Genomic DNA, 21,472 nt, shown 5'->3' with positions numbered 1-21,472 from the left:
CTACAGATCTCTAGATCTGAAGACAAAAAGTCCCTCATCAATTACAAGATCGCCGTCTCTTGTAGAAGGTAACCCAAGATGATTACACTTTCAAAAAATGTATATTGCTATAGAGTCCCTGAGAAGAGTATTCAAATTCTATGGTTTATCCATTTCTTCCAGTGCAAGTCCCACAAAAGAAAGTGAAAAATACTGAAGACTGTGTACTGGGATGGGACCTTCTTCATGGGAGTCACCGTTTACACTTTCCCAAGCCAGCACGCAATCAGACAGAAGATATATACACATCTATATATATAGTGTGGTATACAGTATATAGCAAGGTAGAAGTGGCGGAGAAAAACCTCAATCAAAGCTGGCTGCATAACTTGAATGCGGAGAGGTCATCATCGCTGGTGCTGTGTGGGTTGTTTGTTTGGAAAGCCAAGTCGATGCCAATAGCCAGATGGATGGCACACGGAAACGCACATCACGGCAAATGTCTGATTGTCCGAAAAAAAAACCAAAATAACAAAAATAAAAGCCCATCCAGACAACAAGATATAAAGAAAGAAAGAAGTTAACTGTAGCTTATTAAGTGAAAATGAAAGCGTTTGCCGAAAAAAAAGACAAAGCCCTGTCCGGCATCCCATCAACCGGTCAACCGGTTTTCCGGCCCAGCTAATCACAGCCCAGTTTTCATCACTGTTACAGTTCCGCATCTGAAACGAACACCCAACTGACCTCTGACATGGCCAAGGCAATTAAATAAAGCGCCATAAAGGGGGTAACACCAGGCATAGTTTTAGAAAAACTATTGTATGGTATGTTAGGGGGAACTAATATTTTGAATTTCTGATCGCTGAGGTTTTCTTTATTTTTCAAATATTTAAAAAAAAATATTAAATAAAATTATTCTATGCTTTTAATTAGAAGTTTCTATATACATTTTGTCTAATTATATTGTACTTATGGCTAATCAGTAGAACTATAGCTTTATATTTACTTTTAGATTACAAAGATAAGGAACTAGGTGATATAGAACCATGCCTTCTAACTTACATTTACGAAATATTACATTTTGACTTACAAAATTATTATATTTTAAGAAATCCGTATAATATATCCTATAATCTATAATATATCTAACCACTCACCCCTTTCAATGATGGCGCTGCTATCGCCACTGCTGCTACTGGCACTGTCGTCCAATGTGCCCCGGATGCTAGACTCCTGCGTGTGAAGCTCCTGGTTGCGCTCCTGCTCTAGCTGATCCTGGGCCGGAGGCAGGCGATCCTTGCCAGAGAAGTGGACACCGCCATCGCGATGGAAGTGGAGCTCGAAGCGTGTGGGCAGCTCCGCGTCGTAGTCAGCGGCCGAGTGATGGGCCTCCACGGCCACCTTGTGGTAGAGGCTGATGAACTGGTGGATGAGCGCCCAGGCCTGGTCCTCGGAGAGCGGCGCCTTGAACGAATCCAGGATGTTGTTCAAAGTGACGCACTGCTCCGGGCAGGAGCACTGATGGAAGGCCTGACAGATGAGCTGGCGGCTGGTCAGGATGGGTCCAACGCTACCGTTGACGGCGACTCCGCCACCCAGTCCACCGCCGCCTCCCAGCTTCTCCGGGTGATTGCCATTGGGCGGCATGTCCGCGACCTTCGGGTTCGAGTGCTGCTGGGCATCCCCATTGGCGCTGTCCGGAGATGTCGAAAGGAAGCCCTCCTCGGCGTCCTTGAACTTCGGATTGGACTTGGATGGGGTGGTCATGGTTATGGCCTTGGTGTGCGATTGGGACTCCGTTCCGGAGGACTGCTGTGCATCCGCCGCCTGGTGTTCGGTCATCCTGCGGGCCGTTGCTTTAACCCGATTCTGGTGGAAATCCAGCACTGGCCAACATATATATGGAATCGAATTGATTTTTTCGCGTTTGTTTCTTTTTGGCTTGTCGTTTTTTGCTGTTTAACCTGCAAATTTCACGTTTTTTTGGAAATTCTGTTTAGTTATTTTTTGGGTTTAATTTTTGTGTGTTTGTTTGGTTTGTTTCTTGGGGGTGGGTGTTTTTTTTTTTTGGAGGATGATTTTTGTTTTTAGTAGTTAACCGAACAGAATGTAATGAACTAAATAGAATTGATTTTCGCCACACACAGTGAAATATGTTTGACGTTTAAGTGGACATTCAACACAAAACACACTATATACGGAGAACACGGAAAACGAGAAAAGCACACACGAGACACATCAGGTTGCACAGGTTGGGTGGTGCAGCAGAGTGGGTGGGTTGTGAATTATGCTCAAGAACTGTGGTACTGTCGTCACGTTTTATTTTCTATTTTTGCTTTTTAAAAAAATTTTTTATTCTTGCTTTTTTTTTTCGTAATTCCCTGGGCACTTTGCTTTGCGCCTATTTCTGCAATTGCCGTTAGGTTTTGGGGGGCTCTGCTTTGGGGCAATAATTCTGCTTTGTATTTCACAGCACTGACGGTCGGGTTTTTTTTTAATAAATCGCTAAACAAAATCACGCGCACTCAACAGTGTTTCAAATACATATACATTTTTATTTTATATTATATTTTTTGTTTATTTTTTTCGTTATATTCTGTATGAAATTTTACAATCTCTCTATGTAATCGCACTTTTTTTTGCATATTATCAGAGCACGACTCATTCGCGTCCGTTCGCCGCGAAAGCAGATTTTGAAATGCCGCTTGGAAGACTCGTACCGCTTGGAAACCCACCAGACCGGCGCTCGCTCTCACGGACTCTCCCGTTGGGGCTATAATACCTCTCTATATGTTACCTTTTATTTTGATTCAGGTTTTCGTTGCTTTTTCTCTCCAGCTGATAAGATACTTTGCTTTTGCTTTTCCATGTTTGCTTTTGCTTTGCTTTTTTTTTGCTTTGGGTTTGTAACCATATTCTGTCTGGCTTTTTTTGATATTTTTTCTTTTTTCGGTCTTTTTGGCCAATTTGAAGAGTAATTTGTGTTAAGGTCAATATGGAGTCGAGTCGGGCCGCTAGGTGGCGCTTTTTGGGCCATTATTCGGGGCGGAAACGTTAAGGTCTTAAAATAAAATGGGTAATTAGAGCCGGGTTTAATGCCTCTCCTACTGATTGCACGCGTTTTATTTTCTGCTGCCAGACATTGAGATCTTAACTTGATTTTTCAAAATAGATTCATCCGGTTATTAATCTTGTCTTAAGGGGTTTCATGAACCAGAAGCAGAAGCTTAATTTTTAGACTCTTTAGAATAGCATTTCTAAGTTGTAGATTGATTTTTGCAGATACTTTATTTAATTGAAGATATATCCTTTATTAATATGGAAAATCCCCCCTTTTTGGAATTTAAATTCCTCCATGGCATTTCGTAACTTTGCCTTCTCAAGGTTGCCCCCTGGCAGAAAACATTGGAAAACCGCGGAGCATCCGACAACATTTGTAACTGAAAGATCAGTGACAGTCGCATTTTTACGAGTTAATAAGCCCCATAAGTACCGCACTGGCAGTCTGCACTCCCCCGCCACCTGGCCTGCTGGCCAAGTTATGATATATGAGCCGTAAATTGAAACTTTATATCAATGCCGACTCTGAGGATGGGGGAGAGATTTGCATACAATATTATTACAGCATCGAACATCATCAGGCGTCAGGCATCTGCGGTAAACTTTAACGACTTGTTTTTGTTCGTAAGCGTATAAAATAAAAATAAATAAAACCAAAAAAAAAGGAAATATTTCTCTGTACGTGCGTTTTATTAATTGGCAGTCGGAGGATGCCGGGATGCCCACGTAACCATTGAATAGCCATAAAAAGTGTGTCCTCAGCTAGGGAGCTGGCCCAATGCAGCTGGCCCGGCTAAAATACAAAAAAAACAAGAAAAAGGAAAATAATTAAATGACGACACCTCGTCGGAGATCAGTATAAAAATTGCAGAAGCTCGAAGGTAGCAGCCAGATAGCATCCACAGATGTGGCAATTGTCGCGTTTTATTAGCCAATCGCTAATGAATTAATTAGCCAACTAGCATTGCGTTGGCCCAACACATTCGAGTACACACACTCGATAAAAATAATAATTATTTGACGATAATATCTTGGCTTAGATCGCGGGAGTTCAACAGCCGGCGGCGAACTTTTCAACCCACCAACAACCGAATGCAGCTGGATCGGCTGGGTCTTTGTCTTTGAAGCGGTTCCCCTGGGCCCCCAATATGGGAACCTGACGCCTATGAATCACTCACAGATATCCACCAGAAGCAGAAACAGAAACAGAAACTCAACGGGCCAGATCCAAATAAATGTGCAAGCAAAAAAAAAAAATACAAAAAGGTTGAAACAAATGTGGAGAGGTGTACTATACTCATAGTTATGATGCCTCGCACAATGGGGCATATGTTTTTCCAGAATTCCTGATAAATAAGTAAGATAAAGTTAACACAGAAGTGGAATTTTGATATTATGTAATGGGAGCTTAGAGTTAAAGTTTCTCAAGAAGTTGCCAAGGAAGATAAGCAAGGTTGGAAGTTAGGGAAGTACAAGAATCATCTTTATAGAAACTATTTATTTTAATTAATACCCACCCACTCTATAGGTCATTAACCAGTTGAGCATACCCCCTTTTTAGACTGACTAACTCCATTCCCTGTTGACGGCTGCTGTTCTATTGGGACGGTTCAGCCAAGCGTTGCATTTTTGGTCAATTACGTTTGTCGCGCGGGCGGCACTTGGCCAATTTGCAGCTCTAACCCCGGCTTCAGGTTCTGATTCAGCTTCAGCTTTAGCTCCGGCTTCGGCTTTGGGCCGTTGGGCTTTCAGCCTTCGCTGACGCGGTCAGTAGGTGGGCGTGGATTCTGAGCCCGAGTCTGGGACGGTGGCATTGTTTGTTTTGTCATGCAACCCCCGGACTCTGCCCCACCGGAAATGTGCATCCGTTTTTTCTTACTTGCTTTTTATTGTTTTTTTACTTTTTGGGGAGGGATCTCAAACGGCGGCTAAATGTCAGTCTTTAGTTGGAATTCTACGCAACTGAAAATATTTTGGGAGTTAAGAGAGCAGGTAAGTCGAGCCAGGTCTTTGCCCAAATTTGGTTGCTGCAGGTTGCGTACGATTGTTGCCACATGTTGCTGCAAATTGCACAGAGGATGCAACGCTCCGATGCGTCTGACACTTTTGCCCAGAAGTTGCATAAATCCGCAACCGGCAGGCAAATTGCCGAAACAGTTGCACTTCAGTTAGAAAATCAGTTAGGCCTTAAAGTTAAAGCCTTTTATGTGGGTAGCCCTACTTTATGATGGCATTAAAATAAATAAGCCGTAAAATTAGTGGATATAAATGCTTAAAAATTATGAAATAATATGAAGAGTTGAACCTAAGAATGGATTGGTTGGCAAGTTTTTTGGACTACCTGATAGCCAAAGTCACTAAACCGAGGATTACAAATATTAGAAGATAGAAAGGAAAAATAAAGAAGTTGCCCTGTAATTCTTAAAGAATCTTTAGTTTCCCCAGAACTGGTTTTCAACTCTATAAGGGAAATGGAATGCCTACTATCCTCGGAAGTGTTCGGAAATTGTTATTATTGTCACAGCCACCGGCTGGGGGCGGTTCATTAAAGCAAATACACAAAACCTGCCAGTCAGACGTTCCGTCAACCCATCAGATACAGATACAAATAAAAGTACAGACTCGGATTGGGAGTCGGAAACCGAGAGTCCAGAGCGCTGCAACTAATGTGCTTTACATTTCTTTTTCTTAGCCTGCACTGGCATTTCACAATTGTGTAATATTCTGTCGGCATGTTTGTGCCCCCGACTTGGAGTTGATCTAAAAACGTGATGCAATTAGGCCTTTGGGAAGAGAATACAAAAAATGGTTGCCCACCGACTGATGCAAAAGGCAAACAACAACTCTTGCCACAAAAAAACAGAAAAACAAGTGTGAAAAGGGAGGCCCCAGAGTTATGATTATCGTACGTGTTCTTCCCAGGTAATCAATTTTTTCATTACAATCTTTATTTTCGAGTGTGAGAATTTTGTGCACATTTTAATGGGAATGTATGAGCATATGTGTAGATGTATCCTGGGAAATTGCCTAGATTCTTGCATGTGATCTGGAGTAATTTGCGATTGCAAATTAAGTAATTTACCAACTTTCTTCTGGGGTATAGGGTGGCAGTGGCCCTCCTATTAGACTAACCACCTGTAATTGAGACCCCGGGTTTGGGAACTTCTTGCTTCTTCCGACACCCATTACCCATCCATCCAACCCACATGTGGCACATTGACCCAAGTGCCAAATACCAGGCCATACCGAGCTAACCCAGAAACGAAACGCTCAACGACCAAATAAATGTCTCTGCTGGAAGTAAGTAATATTTTCTATTTTCTTTGGGCCAACTTCAATGATCACAATACGCATTATTCTCGCCCGGGCTATAAAACATTCTTCGGCGGCTTAAATTATCGAAGAACACTGATTGCCGGTGAAATGCATGAAAAGGGAAGAGAGTAAAAGATGTTTTCAGACCGAACACCGGGCTCAAGTAGACGTGACAAGATGAGACCTCTTGCTGGTGATCAGTGGATTTTTAGCCCTGGTATGGTAGTCTGGTATGGAGAAAGCTGAGACGGAATCAACGGAAGAGCCCGGGCAATCAGCAAAATCGCAGAACAATTCCTATTCCGCGGTGCGACGCTCTAATTTGTGTTCACGCAATTATTTCAGGTAACTCTTGCCTGCGATTTGCCTGCGGAGAATGCCGGGCCCATTTAAACGGTAGGGCCAACGTATTAAAACTAAGTGCCACTTACTCTCGTAAACCCCTCTCGTATTGCCCAAATGCTTTTCACATCCCCAGAACTTGCGCAAAAAGCCCTGACAGCCAAAGAGATTGTCTCTATGAGTCTGTCTATTATTTTGGCTCTAAATGCACAATGAGAAAAATATGGTACATTTAATATATATAATATTATATCATAGGGTTGTAATAATATCCTCAATCCAGAACCTTAACACTCTAGGAGTCTAAGATTTTATTTCTTATAATTTTCTTTAATTAAAAACTAAATTGGAACAGTGTCATAGTCTTGAATGCCGACTGGAGCACATTTAGTACTATAGTTGGCTGATCATTTCGACTGCCTCCTATGTGCAATGCAATTTCTAAAACGTGATTCGTGCAAAGACAAAATGCCAGGCCCTCCTCCCCCAAAAAAAGCCACCTCCTGATCATCAACGGGCCCCAACAAAAGCCCATTAATATAATTTGTGTCTAGAGTTATTTTTTGGCTCAGACTAGCAGTCAATGGTCTTGGTCCTAAACGATTATGAGCTTTAACTCGGAGGCAACTTGATGTTGGGAAAACATGCCACAGTTTTCCATATCTCATTGTTATAGTATAATTTTTTTTTTTCGGCTGACGGGGTCACAGCCATATAGATCAAATAAAAACCGCTGATCGTGTCGCCGCCGTCGATCGATTGCCGTTTTGTGTGGGCTTTTCCACTTATTTATTTTACAGAATTGTCTACAACTTTTATTGGTTGGCGCTTAATTTTTATTAGCGCGCAATCGAAATAAAATTAGTTGTTGTTTTTTTTTTAATGGGGATCGGTAGCCCCAGGGGGTTTGTGGCGTTGACAGTTCGATAAATTTGAGTTAGACATCCGATGAGGGTTTCCTTTCGTCTGGATCTGGAAATGGTCATTGCGACGTGGGTGGACATAATTGGGCTAATAAAATGTATTGTCTTGTCTTTAAGATGACTCAATTGTGGCCATAAAGATTGTGAGTAGAAAGAGGAAAATAATTCAATTAAATTTTGTTACTTTTTAGTTAAAAAAAAGTGTTTTTGAAGGTAACAAGGTCAACATATAACATATAATAAGGAAACTTGACATTTCTTAGATAAATAGATGAGAAAAACTGTAAATTAAATTCTTAAATAATTCTTTATTTAAACAATTTTTAAATTAAATAAAAAATAAGTGTATCCATTTCTTCGATTCAGGAAATAATAGCACCCTTCTGGTTAATATTTTAGTGACAGCATTCTAGAGAACACTTTAGGCCTCCTTAGTTACCAATCTGTAGGAGCTGGGGGAAATGGCGGCAACAAATCAGCGACGATCGGTGTGCGATCTTGCGGTTGCAGGGCCATAAACTAAGTGACCACCTGCGAGTCAGTCGGTCGGCGGGCATAAAGAAAACGCTTTATGGGCCGTCGGCCAATGATGACAACGACATCTCGATGGGAAGGCACTGGACTGCCGGGACTAACATAGGATATGGGGACCCACAGCATCGGCATTCTCGTTTGATGATAATAAAGATCTTGCCACAATGTGATGACTCTTAAAAGGCACAGACAAAAATTGGACTATTAAATTAAATAATAAATTAAAATTAAGAGGCTGAAAAGGAAATTAATAAATTTATATTAATATCAAGGAGATAGCTACACATCATATAAATAAAAATGAAATCTGGGGGGTAATTTTTCTCTCTGTGTCGGAATAAAGTCACTCGATGTCTAATGATGGGAAAAATGCATCTCACTGGCTAATATTTCCAACAAAATCGACAAAAAAGAAGCCAAAGACGACCATGCAACCGACAGGAGACGGAGAAAGAGAGAGTGAGAACCCAAGATCTGGACTTGCAACCTGAGCGCACTTTCATTTTCAGCTGCCCGCCGCATAATTAATTGCGACCGAAAGTGGACGACGATTTTTCGTGTGGTGGCAGAAAGTAACAAAAAAAAAAAGCCATTCGATATATGCAACAAAAAATGACTACCCATTGGAAGGAACAACGAACCTGTAGCTGAAGCGACAACTAAACCGGATCAATGTTTGGATCCCGCAGCCGGAGCAACTTTCTTCTTGCGGCTTCTGACACACTAAACTGACTAAACTGACGCAACGCAGCGTGTGGCAAGTGCAGCAAGGTGCTGCCACAAAATGCACTCACTCTTGCAACGCCCACAAGCCATGTCGCAGGAAGGCAGTACAGTGCAGCTTCCTTTGCCTCTTGAATGGCTTGGGCCACAAATGGAAATTAAGCCTGCGTTGGATCGTCATGTGGGCGATGAAGAATTTGCAAAAAAATTAGGTAAAGGGGCATGCTACATACGTGATATGCAGAGGGAAAAAATACCCTGGAGGCATCAAAAATATTATACTAACATCCACATATTTAAGTAAAATAGTTATACCCCTAGTTCTTTAATCATAAATTTTATACCATGTTTAAGTTTTAAATTATTATTTAAATTTTATCTTTAAATGATTACCTAAATAAACTCTAATTTAATTTCCACTTTCAAATACAATAAGAAAGAAAATGAGCATTGAGTTTTATTGTCACCCAAGGCAAACCCCAAGCCCCAGACTCGAAAAGCCCAGACTCAGGCCCCCTCTGGGAGTCGGATCGATACCAAAAACCCGATCGACAGTGCAGCGCCTGACAGAACCAGTTTAATGGCACATGAAATTTCACCAAAAAATCTGTGAATCTCCCAGGCCTAGCTGCAGAAAAGGGGGCTATGGGGGGATTTGGCTGGAAGCTGGGCAACTGGGCAACTGGGGGAGGCGTGGCAAGTTGATTTGCTTAAAAAGAAATTCACTTTCCTTCGACGGTTTTACTTTTTCAAATTTTGTGTGCGAATGTTTTGTCTCGAGTCTTGGTCGGTGCAGGCAAAAAATAATTATAATATTTATTTATAGTCAAGTCAACAGATTTTATTATTAGTTTCTGTTTGTCTTTTCAACACTATGACTTAATAATTTACATAAAAATTAAATAGAATATTATATTAAATTTTATTGAGTATTTGTTTTTTCTGTGCACCACTAGAGGTTGTTGTCATGGGCCGGGGAAGGCAAAGAAGGTCACGGTGTGTTGTAGATCATGAGATGAGGATTGGATGCACAATGCACCAGGCCCAGAGACAACAGGAGGAGTTGGTGGTCAAAGTCACTGACTAGCCTGGCTCGGCCTGGCCTGGCCTGGCTTAAAACTAGGCATGGGACTGGCCAAAAGACCATTTCACAATTGAATGCATCGCCTTGCATTGGCAATGAGCACAAAAATACTTTTAATGAAAGTTGGCACTTTGCTTTTTGGGTTTCCTTGGCTGGTTTTTTGGTTTTCTTCGCTGTTTTTTTTTTTTTTTTGTGTTTGGTTTTCCAGCATTTTGATTTGTGGCAGGCAACCGTGGAAAATGGTCTCCGTTGCCCCTCTGGATGAGCCTTGCCACAGGAGCCGAGGTGTTTTCAGGCAGCTAATTGGATGTGGACAATGGATGGTTTATTATCGGCCACGGTGGGGATCCTTAATTGGTGGCCTGACATCGAACCGAAGCTATCTGTGGGGTGCAAAGTAAATCAAGTCACCCAAATCACCACCTGTTGGCCAAAAATGATTTAATGGGGAGTCCTCACTTTCACTATCGACTCAAGGCAATCACAAATACGTACTAACTAGACGTTTTTGGTTAAATATTTTTTTCTAAAAAACATTATTTTTTTGCCATGTTAACAAAAGAACTAGCGATTTTATTTACATGATAAATTATAGTGTAAACACCACGCTGTTGAATGCTGTTTCAGAATTAGTTGAAAAGTATGGAGGCCCCAGTAAAAGTATGTTTATGAAGTCACCGTTTAAAAGTGTTCAGGATCTGTAGTTTTAAATTATTTCTTTTCTTCTTTTTTCTTTTCTTCTTTTTTCTTTTCATCTTTTTCCGGCTTCTGGTCCTTTTCCGCAGCCTCCTCCTCTGGTGGCGGCTCCTCCTCGTCAAGAGGAATGCCATTGTGCAGCTTGGACCACTTGGGAGTACTATAAATAGCCCAAAACGGAATAACCATCATGAGCAGCAAAGATCCCCAGCCAAGGAGAAGGCGCTGGGCGGGGGACATGGGGAAGCGTGGAGGTCCTGCGACGGGCTGGTAGGTTCGAACCCACACCTTGCGGAACTTCTCCACAGGACTCTGGACCAAGGGACTCTCCATCACGCCGCGCACCCTTTTCATGGGTTTCAGCAAGAGTTTCCGTACCAAAGTGAAACTCATATTTAATTCTTATAAAAGGGTATAGATGGTTCTTGCAAAAAATAAAATTTATAACATTTTCCTTAAAATATAAATTAAAGAACTCACCAATGTTGTTAATGTCTGTACAGACTAAAATATAATGGATTCGTTTCAAAAAACCATGAGGAAAATTAAGCTTGACAGCTCTCGTCGCCAAATACGGAAGAATCACAGCCTACTGGAATATTGGAGAAAATTTTTGAACAGGAAACGGCCAGCGAGTTGCATATAAGGTTCAAATTCAAAGGTTAAATATACATTAAAAATGCAAATGGATGATGGTATGATGCCGCAGGCCCGATTTCAATTCAATTCGGATTCGCAGACAAAGCCCTCGAATGTGAAGTTGTAAGGTTTTGATTTCCATTGCGTGCTCAGACAATTGTTTATTTTTTCGCCAACTTTTGCAATGTCTGGGATTATATAAAATGTGCGATGAACTGTCCAACTTTTCGGATTATCGCAAAAAATCTTCCATGTGACGGATTATAGTTGACATATCTTTGAAAATATGAGTATTTAAAAGAGCATTTAATAACAAATTATATGAAACTTTTACAGAATCTCCGAATATTTCAAAAAATTTAAATTCAAATCTTAGCAACTTCTTTTTGCCAAAATGTTTCATTGTTCTAAGCAAACTAGGTCTCCTGTAAATTTTAAACATTTCAAAAAATAAACATAATTCCTTAATGTTTTGATAAAATTTTAATTCAATTAAAAATTAATTAAACTAAATAATATAGAATCGAAAAATTTAAGTTTACTTAAGTTAAATTCAACAGGTTACTGTAAATAACAGATACCGCGGCGCTTAACAGACCGATAACAACTAACAGTATCTTGAGCAGTGTTGGTAAACATAACAGACGGGTTTCAAATCAGCTGTGTTTTGTTTATTCTTGCAGCAAGCTTTTTACTAAGCTAACGAAATGCCGGACAAAACCCAAAAAATAATTGAGTAAGGCTTAAAAAATATAATAAGTTACTTTTTCACCTTTTAACCTCACCTCCAGTCAAGATGCCAACCAGGCGCGCATCACCCAAATCGAGGAATTCATTAACGAAGTCCTGAAAGAGGATCTCCGTCAATTGGAAAAGTACATTGGTCAGTACAATGAAGAGATTATGGAGTATGTCCAGCTAAAGAACACTCTGCAGACCTTTGAGACACATCTGCCCGAAGGGTACAAGACTCAGGTGAACATCGGAAGTAATATTTTCATGCAGGCCCGCGTAAACCAAATGGATCGCATCCTGGTGAACATTGGCAAGGATGTGTACCTGGAAATGAGTCTGCCGGAGGCGGAGAAGTTCAGCGATGTTCTTGTCAAGATTCTCACCAAACAGTCGGATGTTTTGCGGGAGGAGAGTGTCCGGAAGAGGGCCCAAATCAAAATGGCCCTGATTGCCATCAGCGAAAGAGCCAAGCTTATTCAACCCGAGGTTACCAACTAGAACTAGAGATAGTTCTTATTCCTAATTCAACTCTATCCTCATCTTATTGTACAGGACAGGCTTAAGATATTCCTATAACTTACTTATAAATAAAAGCATTGTAAACCTTTCCCATAGATACTGCTAAAAGCCTCTTACACAAGCACTTGGTTTTATTTGTTTTCTACCATAATTTACAAAGATAATTTACAAAATACTTTACTCGAAATCGTTGTTGGCCAAACATTATTTGGGAGGGTGCACCAAGTTGAAATGGACGGAGGGAGGAGGATGTGCTACTCTTGCTACTGCAGCAACAGGTTGTTGGAGGATCTCGTTGGTCGTAGAGCATTATAGCTATCCTGCTTCCCGGAACCGGCAGTGTTTCTGGCCAATAAAGTTTTTTCATTCATCTGAGGCATCTTATTGGCATTGGTAATGAGAGTCTTGCACTGGTCAGAGATGCGCTGGGACGTGTCGGTCATGTTCCTCAATAAACTTCTGGCCATCTAAGGGTAATTACCACAGAGTTAAAATTAGTTAAAATTAAGCAACAGGTAAGCTAGTTCTCATAGGGTAACTATCCGATTTATTTCCAATGTTATTTGTTTGAATTTTGAAAGAGAATTTTGGAAGAAAGATTAAATATTATTTTATATTTTTTAATAAATAGATTACTATTCGGCAAAGTTTTCAAGAATAAACTTAGTGGTATTTACACTTCAATTAAAACAAAATTAAAAACTATTAGTAACACAAATGTCTATATTTTTCACGAAACAAATATAAATAAAATGAAAAACTTTACAATTAAATGGAAAATCGTTACGAAAGGAATACTTAAACTGAATTTAAAAGAATAAATCTTGCATGAAACTTATACAGAACTCTCCGAAACGGAATTGGGATGGCAAGGGACTTCAAATTGAGACTCACATCGCTGCCCCCCTCGATCCTTTCCATACCCGGTGGACATCCGAATGTTGACGAGGTCGAGTAGTTGACCGCCTGTTTGACCCGACCCATCTCAGACTCGAGCACCGTGTGGTCCCTGAGGAGCAGGCGATAGTCCTCGGCTAGTGTTTGGTTCTCCTCCAGGAGCATGTTGATGTGCTCCTCGGCCCGATTGAAGCGTTCGCGCATCACGTCATCGGCCCTAACCTGGGCATCCTTCCACTTGCGGAACGTCTCTATGATCTGTCTCTGCTGCCGGTTGACCTCCGCCTCCTGCCTGGATGAGAGAGGAAGAGGAAGGGAATAGGCGGCTGTTCTAAGATGGTCGTACTCTATCCGAAAACGGGACTACATACTTGAGGCGTTGCTGCATCTGCTGGCACTCGGATCCAATGCTTCTCACCTGCTCCCTTATACTTTCATTGGCCAGCTTTAGGTCTTGGATGGAATCCTGGTGCAGCTTGTCCTGCTGCTGCAGTTGAGATTGCATGTTCCGGATGAGGCAACGGCTCTTGTCCAGATCCATCTGACTGCATCTCAGCTGGTCTTGGAGTGCCCGTTCACGACCCACACTGCAAGCATCCTTCTCCTTCAAAGCTATCACCTCCTCCCGTAGCATTTTTCGCTATAAGATTTAAAATTTTAATTAAAATCTGTTTGAAAATAAAGAGTAGGAGTACCTCTGTTCTCAGCTCCTCCTGCAGCTTCTCGACCTGACAGAGGCGAGTCTGTAGGCTCTGCACCCGTCGGTTGGCTCCCTTCAGCTCCTGGCACTGCTCCTCGAAACTGGACGAAAGAGATTCGTATTTGTTGACCAGTTCCACCCGTTGCGTGACTTGACCATTTAGTTGTTCAGCAATCTCCCTCGCTTTCCGTATATTTTCACCTAAAAATGTAAAAAGTTGTATTCATTTTTGTTAAGTTTTTATATTTATAGTATTGGCTCTCACTATTCTTCATTTTAAGATCGTGGTTCTCCTCTTTTAGGCGATTATTTTCACTCATATCGGAGTAGTTGCCGATCATGGATTGCAAGTGATTGATTAGTTCGTTGCGATCATTGAGAGTCTCCTTTAGGGCACTGATTTGGCAGACCAAGCGTTCGTTCTAGGTGTTTTAAAAAATATTAGAAAAATGATAAGAAAATATAAAAAATAAGTATGAGTTTTTTGTTTCGAAAAGTGTTTCATTTTATGCCCAACTTGAATCTCCAGTTCGCAATTGATTCGCGGAGGAGCTTCGATGTGTAGCTCTGGTTCGGGGCAGGGTGGGATCTGGGCTTGGTGATGCTGCTGCTCCACCTGCTCCGTCAGCTCCTCCAGATCCCGCTTAAACTCATCGATAATGCTCAGGTAATTGTCCCGCGTCGCCTGTAGGATTTCCGATTGGGTTTGGCACTGGAGCAGCGTGTACTCCAGCTCCTGACGATGCGGACAATCGGCGGAGGAGGCCTCTTCGTTCTACAAAGTTTTCAAAATGCAATTGAAAGCACCAGGCTGGTGTGCATCCGAGCTTACCATGGCAGAATTGAATAGCTATAACTAATTGTCCTAGAGTTCCGGACACGGAATCCCCTGTCAGTTGTCAATTCTGTTTTTTATGTATATTTCTATCCGGATAACCCCCCAACTATCCGTCTATCTTCCGCTCCCGGGCAGGATTTTTTATTTTAAATCGGTTTTGGGGCTGCAAGGCTTTCGTGCCGTTCTCATATTGCATGGACTCGGAATTATATCTCGCATAACCCAGACGAATTTCAACTTCATTACGCTTTCATTTCATTTCAATAATATTGCTATTAAAAGTTTGTCACGAAAATAAAACCAAATCGAACCCGTTGTAGGTGGCGAGGTTTAGGTTTCGGATGTCGGGATGTCGGGTGTCGGGGTGTCGGGTTTCAAAGTTTCGTTTCTTTGGCACTTTGGCAACACAAGTCAAACAACTATATAGCGACAATGATGGGTAGGTACTTCCCCCTAAGTTTTATAGATATTATTATATATACCAGCCGAGACCTCCGACTGTTTGACACGATTTGAAAATAAAGTTGCCGCGGGTGGCAGCAAATAATATCGTCTGTCTGGGCCCCTTGGTCTTCAATTGGTAGCAGTCTTTCCTTTATTTTTATTTTATTTTTTTTCTTATGTATTTTTTTTTTTGTATTTTTTTTTTACTAGAGTGGGTAGTGAGGGAAGCGTGGCTACGCGCACTTAAAACACTTTTAAAGGCATATTATATTGGGGGCGGAGGAGTACGAATTTGATAGGCCTGGGTAAATGTGAAAATCGATTAAGACTCGGGGCAATGAATTGTTATGAATTGTATTGCTATTGGGAGTCAGTTGGGAGACCACAACAACAACAACAAAAAATACAAAATAAAGGGTTGTCGACGACGACTGTCATTAAACCCATTAAGAGCCCTCTCACCCACTCGCCACTCGTCCCTCCGTTTATATTTTTTATTTTATTTTATTTTTGGTAGTTTTCCACACCTTTCACTGACTCAATTTGCACATTTACAGTTCGCTCCGTTCAGAAATATTTTCCATTCCCGCCCCCGCTCGAAAAACACTCGAAAACAATTTGCACTTTTGGCCAACTTTTGCCGTTCCCTTGGCGCTTTTGCTGTCAACAACAATGCCAACAACAACGAACCGAAAATTAGGGCCTGAATGAGCGGAAAAGTTTCGTACTAATTGCACGCTTTCCCTTGTGACTTTTCGCGCGAAATGAATATCATGCGACGGCGGAAAATTCAAATCAGGCAGAGCGTGTGGGCGGCGGCGGAGCGCGACTAATTAGGGCTCGTAAATTGTCAGTTTTATGCGATCCGATGGGATATACTCCCGGTGCCCGATTCCTGGCGCTTCCTTGATTTGTTTCACGCGACTAAACAGCAACCGCCGACGGATGACAGGATTCTGAACCGGCCGACTCCGGTTCCCAGCGCCGACGACCCCTCGAAAACTGCTTCCTGTTTGATTTTGCGCCAAGCACTTTCCGTGAGGAGATGATCCCGTGAGGTGGTCTAGACCGCTGGTCTTCTAATATTTTTTTTTCAGTTTTTAGATAAATTTTAAAATGTTTTTAAGGAGGCTTAATAATCTTACTATAAGCCAAGTACTACTACGAAAGTTTTTGGGAGGTTTTTTCTTAAAAAAATTTATAATATTAACCAAGACCGTTTAAAGAATATTTTGAAACAACTTTTAAAATTATCTTGGTTATGAATATGTTAGGATATTCTTAAGAAAATATTTAAAAATAAAATTATGATATAAAGTTCATTATATCCATATGCATATCTAGTTATTTCTATCACGAGGATCACGAGCTCCTACCATGACCCCCAACCTAGCTCCCACCGCTCCCTTGGCCAGGGCACCCAGCTCCCCCTCGGCTCTCATCGATATGCATATCACTGCTCGCCTGCCTCGCGTGTCGATTGTGGGTAAATAAATAACACGAAACCTATTTCCGATTTGCCAGCTCCTGGGGAGCAGAGCAGGTATACCTGGGGGAGCCAGGGTTTGGGGCAAAGGGCTCAGCTCACTCCCCCACCCCCACTCCGACAATTGCAGTTGAACTTACAGCCGAGCTTCCACAATAAACACATTCGCGAACGATTTGTATTTGTCGAATGTAGACAAAAAACCTCGAAAGGGGGAGTTGAAAGGAATCTCTTACAGTCGGCCCAACGAAATATATGGGTAAATAAATCAGAGGACTCGAATGGCAACAATAATATTTGTTGTCATTCCAACTTATGTAGGTATGCGTCCCTATATATAGTATTTCTTGGCCCGAAGGCGAATGTCATTTACCACATAAGACAGTTTTATGTGCAAACGGAAAGTATCTCAAGGCACAGGCATAGATGTACAATTTGTGAATACAATTTTTATTAAAAAATCAACCTATTACTATTCACTATTTATCCAAAAAAGAATTCAATTCTTCTTCAGTTTTTTAGATTAAATATTTTTAAAATTAAACCCCTTTAACTAAGCTCCTGGCTTCATTTTCTTCATATAGATTTCAGTTGATTCTCCTAGTTCGTTTTTTGGCGGGAACTATTCCGTTGATAAATAACTTAGCAACTTAGTCGAATAAGGACGAACTTTAAGCTTACTTAACTATCTCTTAAAATGGCTTAGCTTAGACTAAATGGGAGGGTCAACAAGTGACACAGTTACTTGGAGCTCCTTGATGTTGTAGATGTTTTGGGGGTTGTCCCTGGTGTGGTTGTTGGCTTAGTCGCGGGCTTAGTTGCTGGCTTAGTTGGTGGTTTAGTTGTAGGTTTAGTTGTGGGTTTAGTTGTAGGTTTAGTTGTAGGTTTAGTTATAGGTTTAGTTGTAGGTCTAGTTGCCCCTCTAGTTGTTGATTTCGTTTTGGCTTTGTACTCTTTTGTTTGGGTAGCTGTTTTCGTATCGGTTTTCTGAATTTGATATGACAGACATATGTATATGACAGTTATTGGAATCGTTTGATTATTTTGTAATTGAAACCGTCAGATACTCACAGCTGCCAGACTCTCATACTCCTTTTCGGTCTGCTCGGACTTCTCATCGAACATTTCCATTATGGCAACACAGAATGGGTTCTCCGTAGACGTTTCGTTGTAGATCTCATTATAGGAGAAGTCCGTAGAACGCTAAATATTGAATATTATTATTTTCTCTTACTAAAAAAAACTCCAAATAAGACCTACCAGTTTACAAATCAAGTCTGCAATCTCCTTCAGAATGTCACAATTCCTTATATTCAAGGTATTTTCCGACTCGAACTGGGCCTGCAGCTCTGTAATTTTGACTGTTTTTCGAGGTTATAGTAATACTAATTAAAAAATTATAAGCATACTCACTTTTGCAATCCGTGTCCTGACGCTGGAGCTTCGCCTGCAACTCCCTGTTGCAACTATTGAGATTGAGCAGCCGCCTGGCCACAGCATCCAGTAACTTAGTGTCCGGATCCTCTGCCTCAGTTTCGGATTTACATGTACAGGACTGGTCTATATCCTCTTGGAGAATCCTCAACTGGCTGCGAATATTATTGAGTTTGTTCTGAGTGTCCAACCGATCGGCATTCTGAAAAGGAAAGGTATATTTTTATATTATATATTTTTTAAAAAGTAGTTTAGTGTCTTACCAGCTGCTCTATAATGCAGGCCAAATTTCTTTGACGATCCTCCACGGCCTTGAACTCCTGTTTGCTGTGAAGTTCGAACAGCTCACTGAGCTCCGCGTTCAGCATTCGAACCATTTCGCATTCGGCCCGCTCCAGGCGCTCCTGGACGACCAGGCTAGTCAACATCTTCTTTGGCAGTGGATCGCTGTCGGATGAAGTTTCAACCGGAGGACAGTTCGGGGCCTTCTCATCTTCCATTTCTTGCTGCGAGGCCTTGCTGGTCGATTGCTCGGTCATAGTATTAAGGCACTGTGAAATCTCCTGTAGCTGTTCGGCGCAAAAAATATAAAAATGTATAGTTTAGATGACGCAGTGAACGTTTAGTTTTGAGTAGAAAATCAAGTGGAACAAAAACACACAAAGATTTTCCGACAAAAGTGACATTAGTCTGAAATATAAGCTGATGATGAAATGATAAGAGTAGCTTGAGTAAAATTCCAATTATTCTATAAATAAACTGGCTGAATAATGAGTAGGAATTCAAGCGTCACTACAGACGGAAAAATATTTGTTTAAATTTAAATATTAAATTTAAAAACTCACCTGTTGATTTAGCTGAGCTATACACTGGTCCTTTAGGAGCAGCTTCTGTCTAGCTGTCTGGACCACTTCGTCCTGGGCGCAGAGTTGAGACTTTAGGTGCTGGACCTCGTCGTGCTTGGAGGCCATCTCGTTGACCAAGGACTTCATGCATTCGGCCATCTGCAATAAGTATTAAACACCCATTAAAACAGGCCTATAATTTAACTTAAATATGTAGCAAGTTTATTAGACAAAATATAAAATTTTCATAAAATATCAACGAGGAAACTTAAAGGTCTTGGCGTTTATTTCAATCTTACGAGACCTCTTGCTGGGGGCTACGCATCGCGGGGTGTCACCACAGCCCTTTTCCACCATTTCAGTAACTCCTACCTTCTCGCTTTCGCTCTCGGGCAGGCACTGATCCTTGCCCACCCCCAGGAGCTGCCTGATCGTCAGCGTTTCCAGGTGGATGCCCTCCGTTTGCCAGCAGTTCCGATGGTAGGCATTCTGCACCAGCTTGATGATCGCACAGATATCCTTGCGCAGCTTTCGGTTCTCCTCCAGGGACTGTTGCTGCTCTCCCTGAACCGACTGGAAGCAGGTCAAGATCTTGCCATAGGCCTCGTCCTCCAACGCCGACATGTTGCCCAGGATCACATGGTTAACGTTCAGCAAGAAGTCCACCCACTCTTGGAAAGTGACCAGACGGAGCTGGGAGCTGTGCTGTAATGGCGGGATGCATAAATTAAAATTTAAAACCTATTAACGATGTGCTTTAAATCTGTCAGTGGTTTTAATAACTTCCTGACTTTAACAACCTCGTAAATTCTTTAAAAAGTATAGATTTATGTTCTAGTCTGTAGCCCCTCACCATTGCATCTCCGCCCTGATCCTCCAGGCAGTCAATCTCGTCCAGTCTCTTGAGGAATATGTTGTTCAGCTCAAAGTTGACCTTGTCGGAATCGCCGGAGGAGACCCGAAATTTCTTGAGCAGGCAGCGATAGTGATCCGTGCACAGGGGCTCCATGCTCACCTTGCACTGGGCGTGGGAGGCTGATCCCTCGTCCTTCAACTGGATTGTCTCCTGGCACGACTGCTGGCACTGTGGCAGGTTCTGTGGTTGGCACTGGGGCTTACCGGCGAGGGCACTGCAACTGGGTTTGGGAGTCCCACACGGTGATGGCGGCCTGGGATTGCAGAGGCCCATGGACTTGTTGTCCAAGACGAAGCCCTGGGGTCGTCGGCTCATTATCTCGATCTGGTATTCAGCTACGTCCTCCGTCTTCCCTTTCAACTCGGATCACCATTAAAATGTTCCAGTTCGATGGTCAGAGAGGGTTGGGATTTTCTATTTTTTACAATTTTTGTTTACAAATTTTTGAATTTGTATCTGATCTGGACAGGAGCTTGTGTAATAAGACATGTGTATAAGGTTTCCACATCGGAACGTTCACTTTGAGAGTGGCAATCTCAAGGCACCGCTGATGCTGATGCCGATCTCGGGCCTCGAGTGCGGAGAACTGCACCTTGTAAGGTGCACGCAAATCGCTTTGAATTCAAAATCACACCCAATCCTACACATGTAAAAATTCTTTATAAATTTTATCAAAACAAAACCGAAAAATCAAAATAAATAAACAACAAAAAACAATGAAAAAAAAAAAACACGAAAAACAAATTTAATATCCGATTTGAACCTTGGCGGCAACGTCAGCGCTGCTTTCATATCTTTTGTTTGTAGTCTTCTGACGTAGCATGTAGTTTTGTTTATTTATATATATATTTCTTGTTTTTTTTTTTTTTGAGCTCCACACACGCTTATTAAGTATACGATTTCAGCTGGTTGTTGGTTTTGTTTTTTGTGGATTTTTTTTAGTTTTTGTTTTTGCTTTTCCACAATCTAAATTCCGCGAGCTCGGCGAAACAACTTTTCCCCTGGAGACCGAAGCTGAAACTGAAATTGTATCTCGATCGCGTACTAACTCGCGATTCTCACTCAACTCTATGGGGCAATATAATATTCCCAGCCAAGGAGAAGCCCCAACCCAAGTTCGTTTCTCGCTCCCGCTCTCGCTGCGCTTATCAGTGCGTCGGATCGGCTCAGATTGGATCGCTCCGGGTCTGTTTGCCCAAGAACTTAGCGGTACGATGGTGCCTGGGGGCTTCCGATATATACATATAGTATATCCAAAAAAAAAAAAATAAAAGCAAGTCATTGCTGTTTGTCGAAGTTGCGGTGTTTTGTATAAAATCTATTTGCCTTTGGATAATTTTGTTTTGGGCCAATTGATATCTCG

At 41.7% G+C, this 21,472-nt stretch overlaps 4 protein-coding genes across 9 annotated transcripts in view; 1 reads left to right on the top strand and 3 right to left on the bottom strand.

The window, feature by feature from the left end:
• LOC6497357 (protein spire) overlaps nucleotides 1-2,707 on the bottom strand; it is a 38,881-nt gene extending 36,174 nt beyond the window's left edge. For 3 of the 4 annotated variants that reach the window (XM_001962219.4, XM_014906179.3, XM_014906178.3), the window contains exon 1: nucleotides 1,137-2,707. In XM_001962219.4, the coding sequence (XP_001962255.1) occupies nucleotides 1,137-1,821 (685 nt within the window). In that variant the 5' untranslated portion in view covers nucleotides 1,822-2,707. The remainder of the gene's footprint in view (nucleotides 1-1,136) is intronic. The other variant, XM_014906181.3, reaches the window with a different exon arrangement.
• Nucleotides 2,708-10,496: 7,789 nt separating this feature from the next.
• On the bottom strand, nucleotides 10,497-11,289 carry LOC6497356. Its single transcript, XM_001962220.4, has 2 exons — nucleotides 11,137-11,289; nucleotides 10,497-11,080 (listed from the first exon to the last, which is right to left on the bottom strand). The coding sequence occupies exon 2, from the start codon at nucleotides 11,047-11,049 to the stop codon at nucleotides 10,672-10,674; it is 378 nt and encodes a 125-aa protein (XP_001962256.1). The 5' UTR covers nucleotides 11,050-11,080; nucleotides 11,137-11,289; the 3' UTR covers nucleotides 10,497-10,671.
• A 590-nt stretch (nucleotides 11,290-11,879) lies between these two features.
• Nucleotides 11,880-12,670, top strand: LOC6498187 (protein UXT homolog). The gene is made up of 2 exons (XM_001962221.4): nucleotides 11,880-12,031; nucleotides 12,087-12,670. The coding sequence occupies exons 1-2, from the start codon at nucleotides 12,003-12,005 to the stop codon at nucleotides 12,526-12,528; spliced, it is 471 nt and encodes a 156-aa protein (XP_001962257.2). The 5' UTR covers nucleotides 11,880-12,002; the 3' UTR covers nucleotides 12,529-12,670.
• Nucleotides 12,663-21,125, bottom strand: LOC6497355 (rho-associated protein kinase 2). Of its 3 annotated transcripts, XM_001962222.4 has the most exons (12): nucleotides 20,047-20,809; nucleotides 19,566-19,898; nucleotides 19,194-19,352; nucleotides 18,612-18,917; nucleotides 18,328-18,550; nucleotides 18,175-18,275; nucleotides 17,986-18,117; nucleotides 14,412-14,568; nucleotides 14,142-14,347; nucleotides 13,818-14,086; nucleotides 13,444-13,738; nucleotides 12,663-13,016 (listed from the first exon to the last, which is right to left on the bottom strand). In XM_001962222.4, the coding sequence occupies exons 1-12, from the start codon at nucleotides 20,422-20,424 to the stop codon at nucleotides 12,813-12,815; spliced, it is 2,763 nt and encodes a 920-aa protein (XP_001962258.2). In that variant the 5' UTR covers nucleotides 20,425-20,809; the 3' UTR covers nucleotides 12,663-12,812. The 3 variants fall into 3 exon arrangements, with proteins under 3 accessions (XP_001962258.2, XP_032307703.1, XP_014761663.1); XM_032451812.2 differs by lacking the exon at nucleotides 12,663-13,016 and having other exon boundaries at nucleotides 13,515-13,772; nucleotides 20,047-21,122; XM_014906177.3 differs by lacking the exons at nucleotides 12,663-13,016; nucleotides 13,444-13,738; nucleotides 13,818-14,086; nucleotides 14,142-14,347; nucleotides 14,412-14,568 and adding an exon at nucleotides 17,344-17,901 and having other exon boundaries at nucleotides 20,047-21,125.
• Between the last annotated feature and the right edge of the window lie 347 nt (nucleotides 21,126-21,472).

Source organism: Drosophila ananassae, chromosome 3R (genome assembly GCF_017639315.1).
Source record: "Drosophila ananassae strain 14024-0371.13 chromosome 3R, ASM1763931v2, whole genome shotgun sequence".
NCBI classification, from domain to species: domain Eukaryota; kingdom Metazoa; phylum Arthropoda; class Insecta; order Diptera; family Drosophilidae; genus Drosophila; species Drosophila ananassae.
The sequence above is the reverse complement of the archived record's forward strand: the minus strand, read 5'-3'. Positions and strand labels throughout refer to the sequence as shown.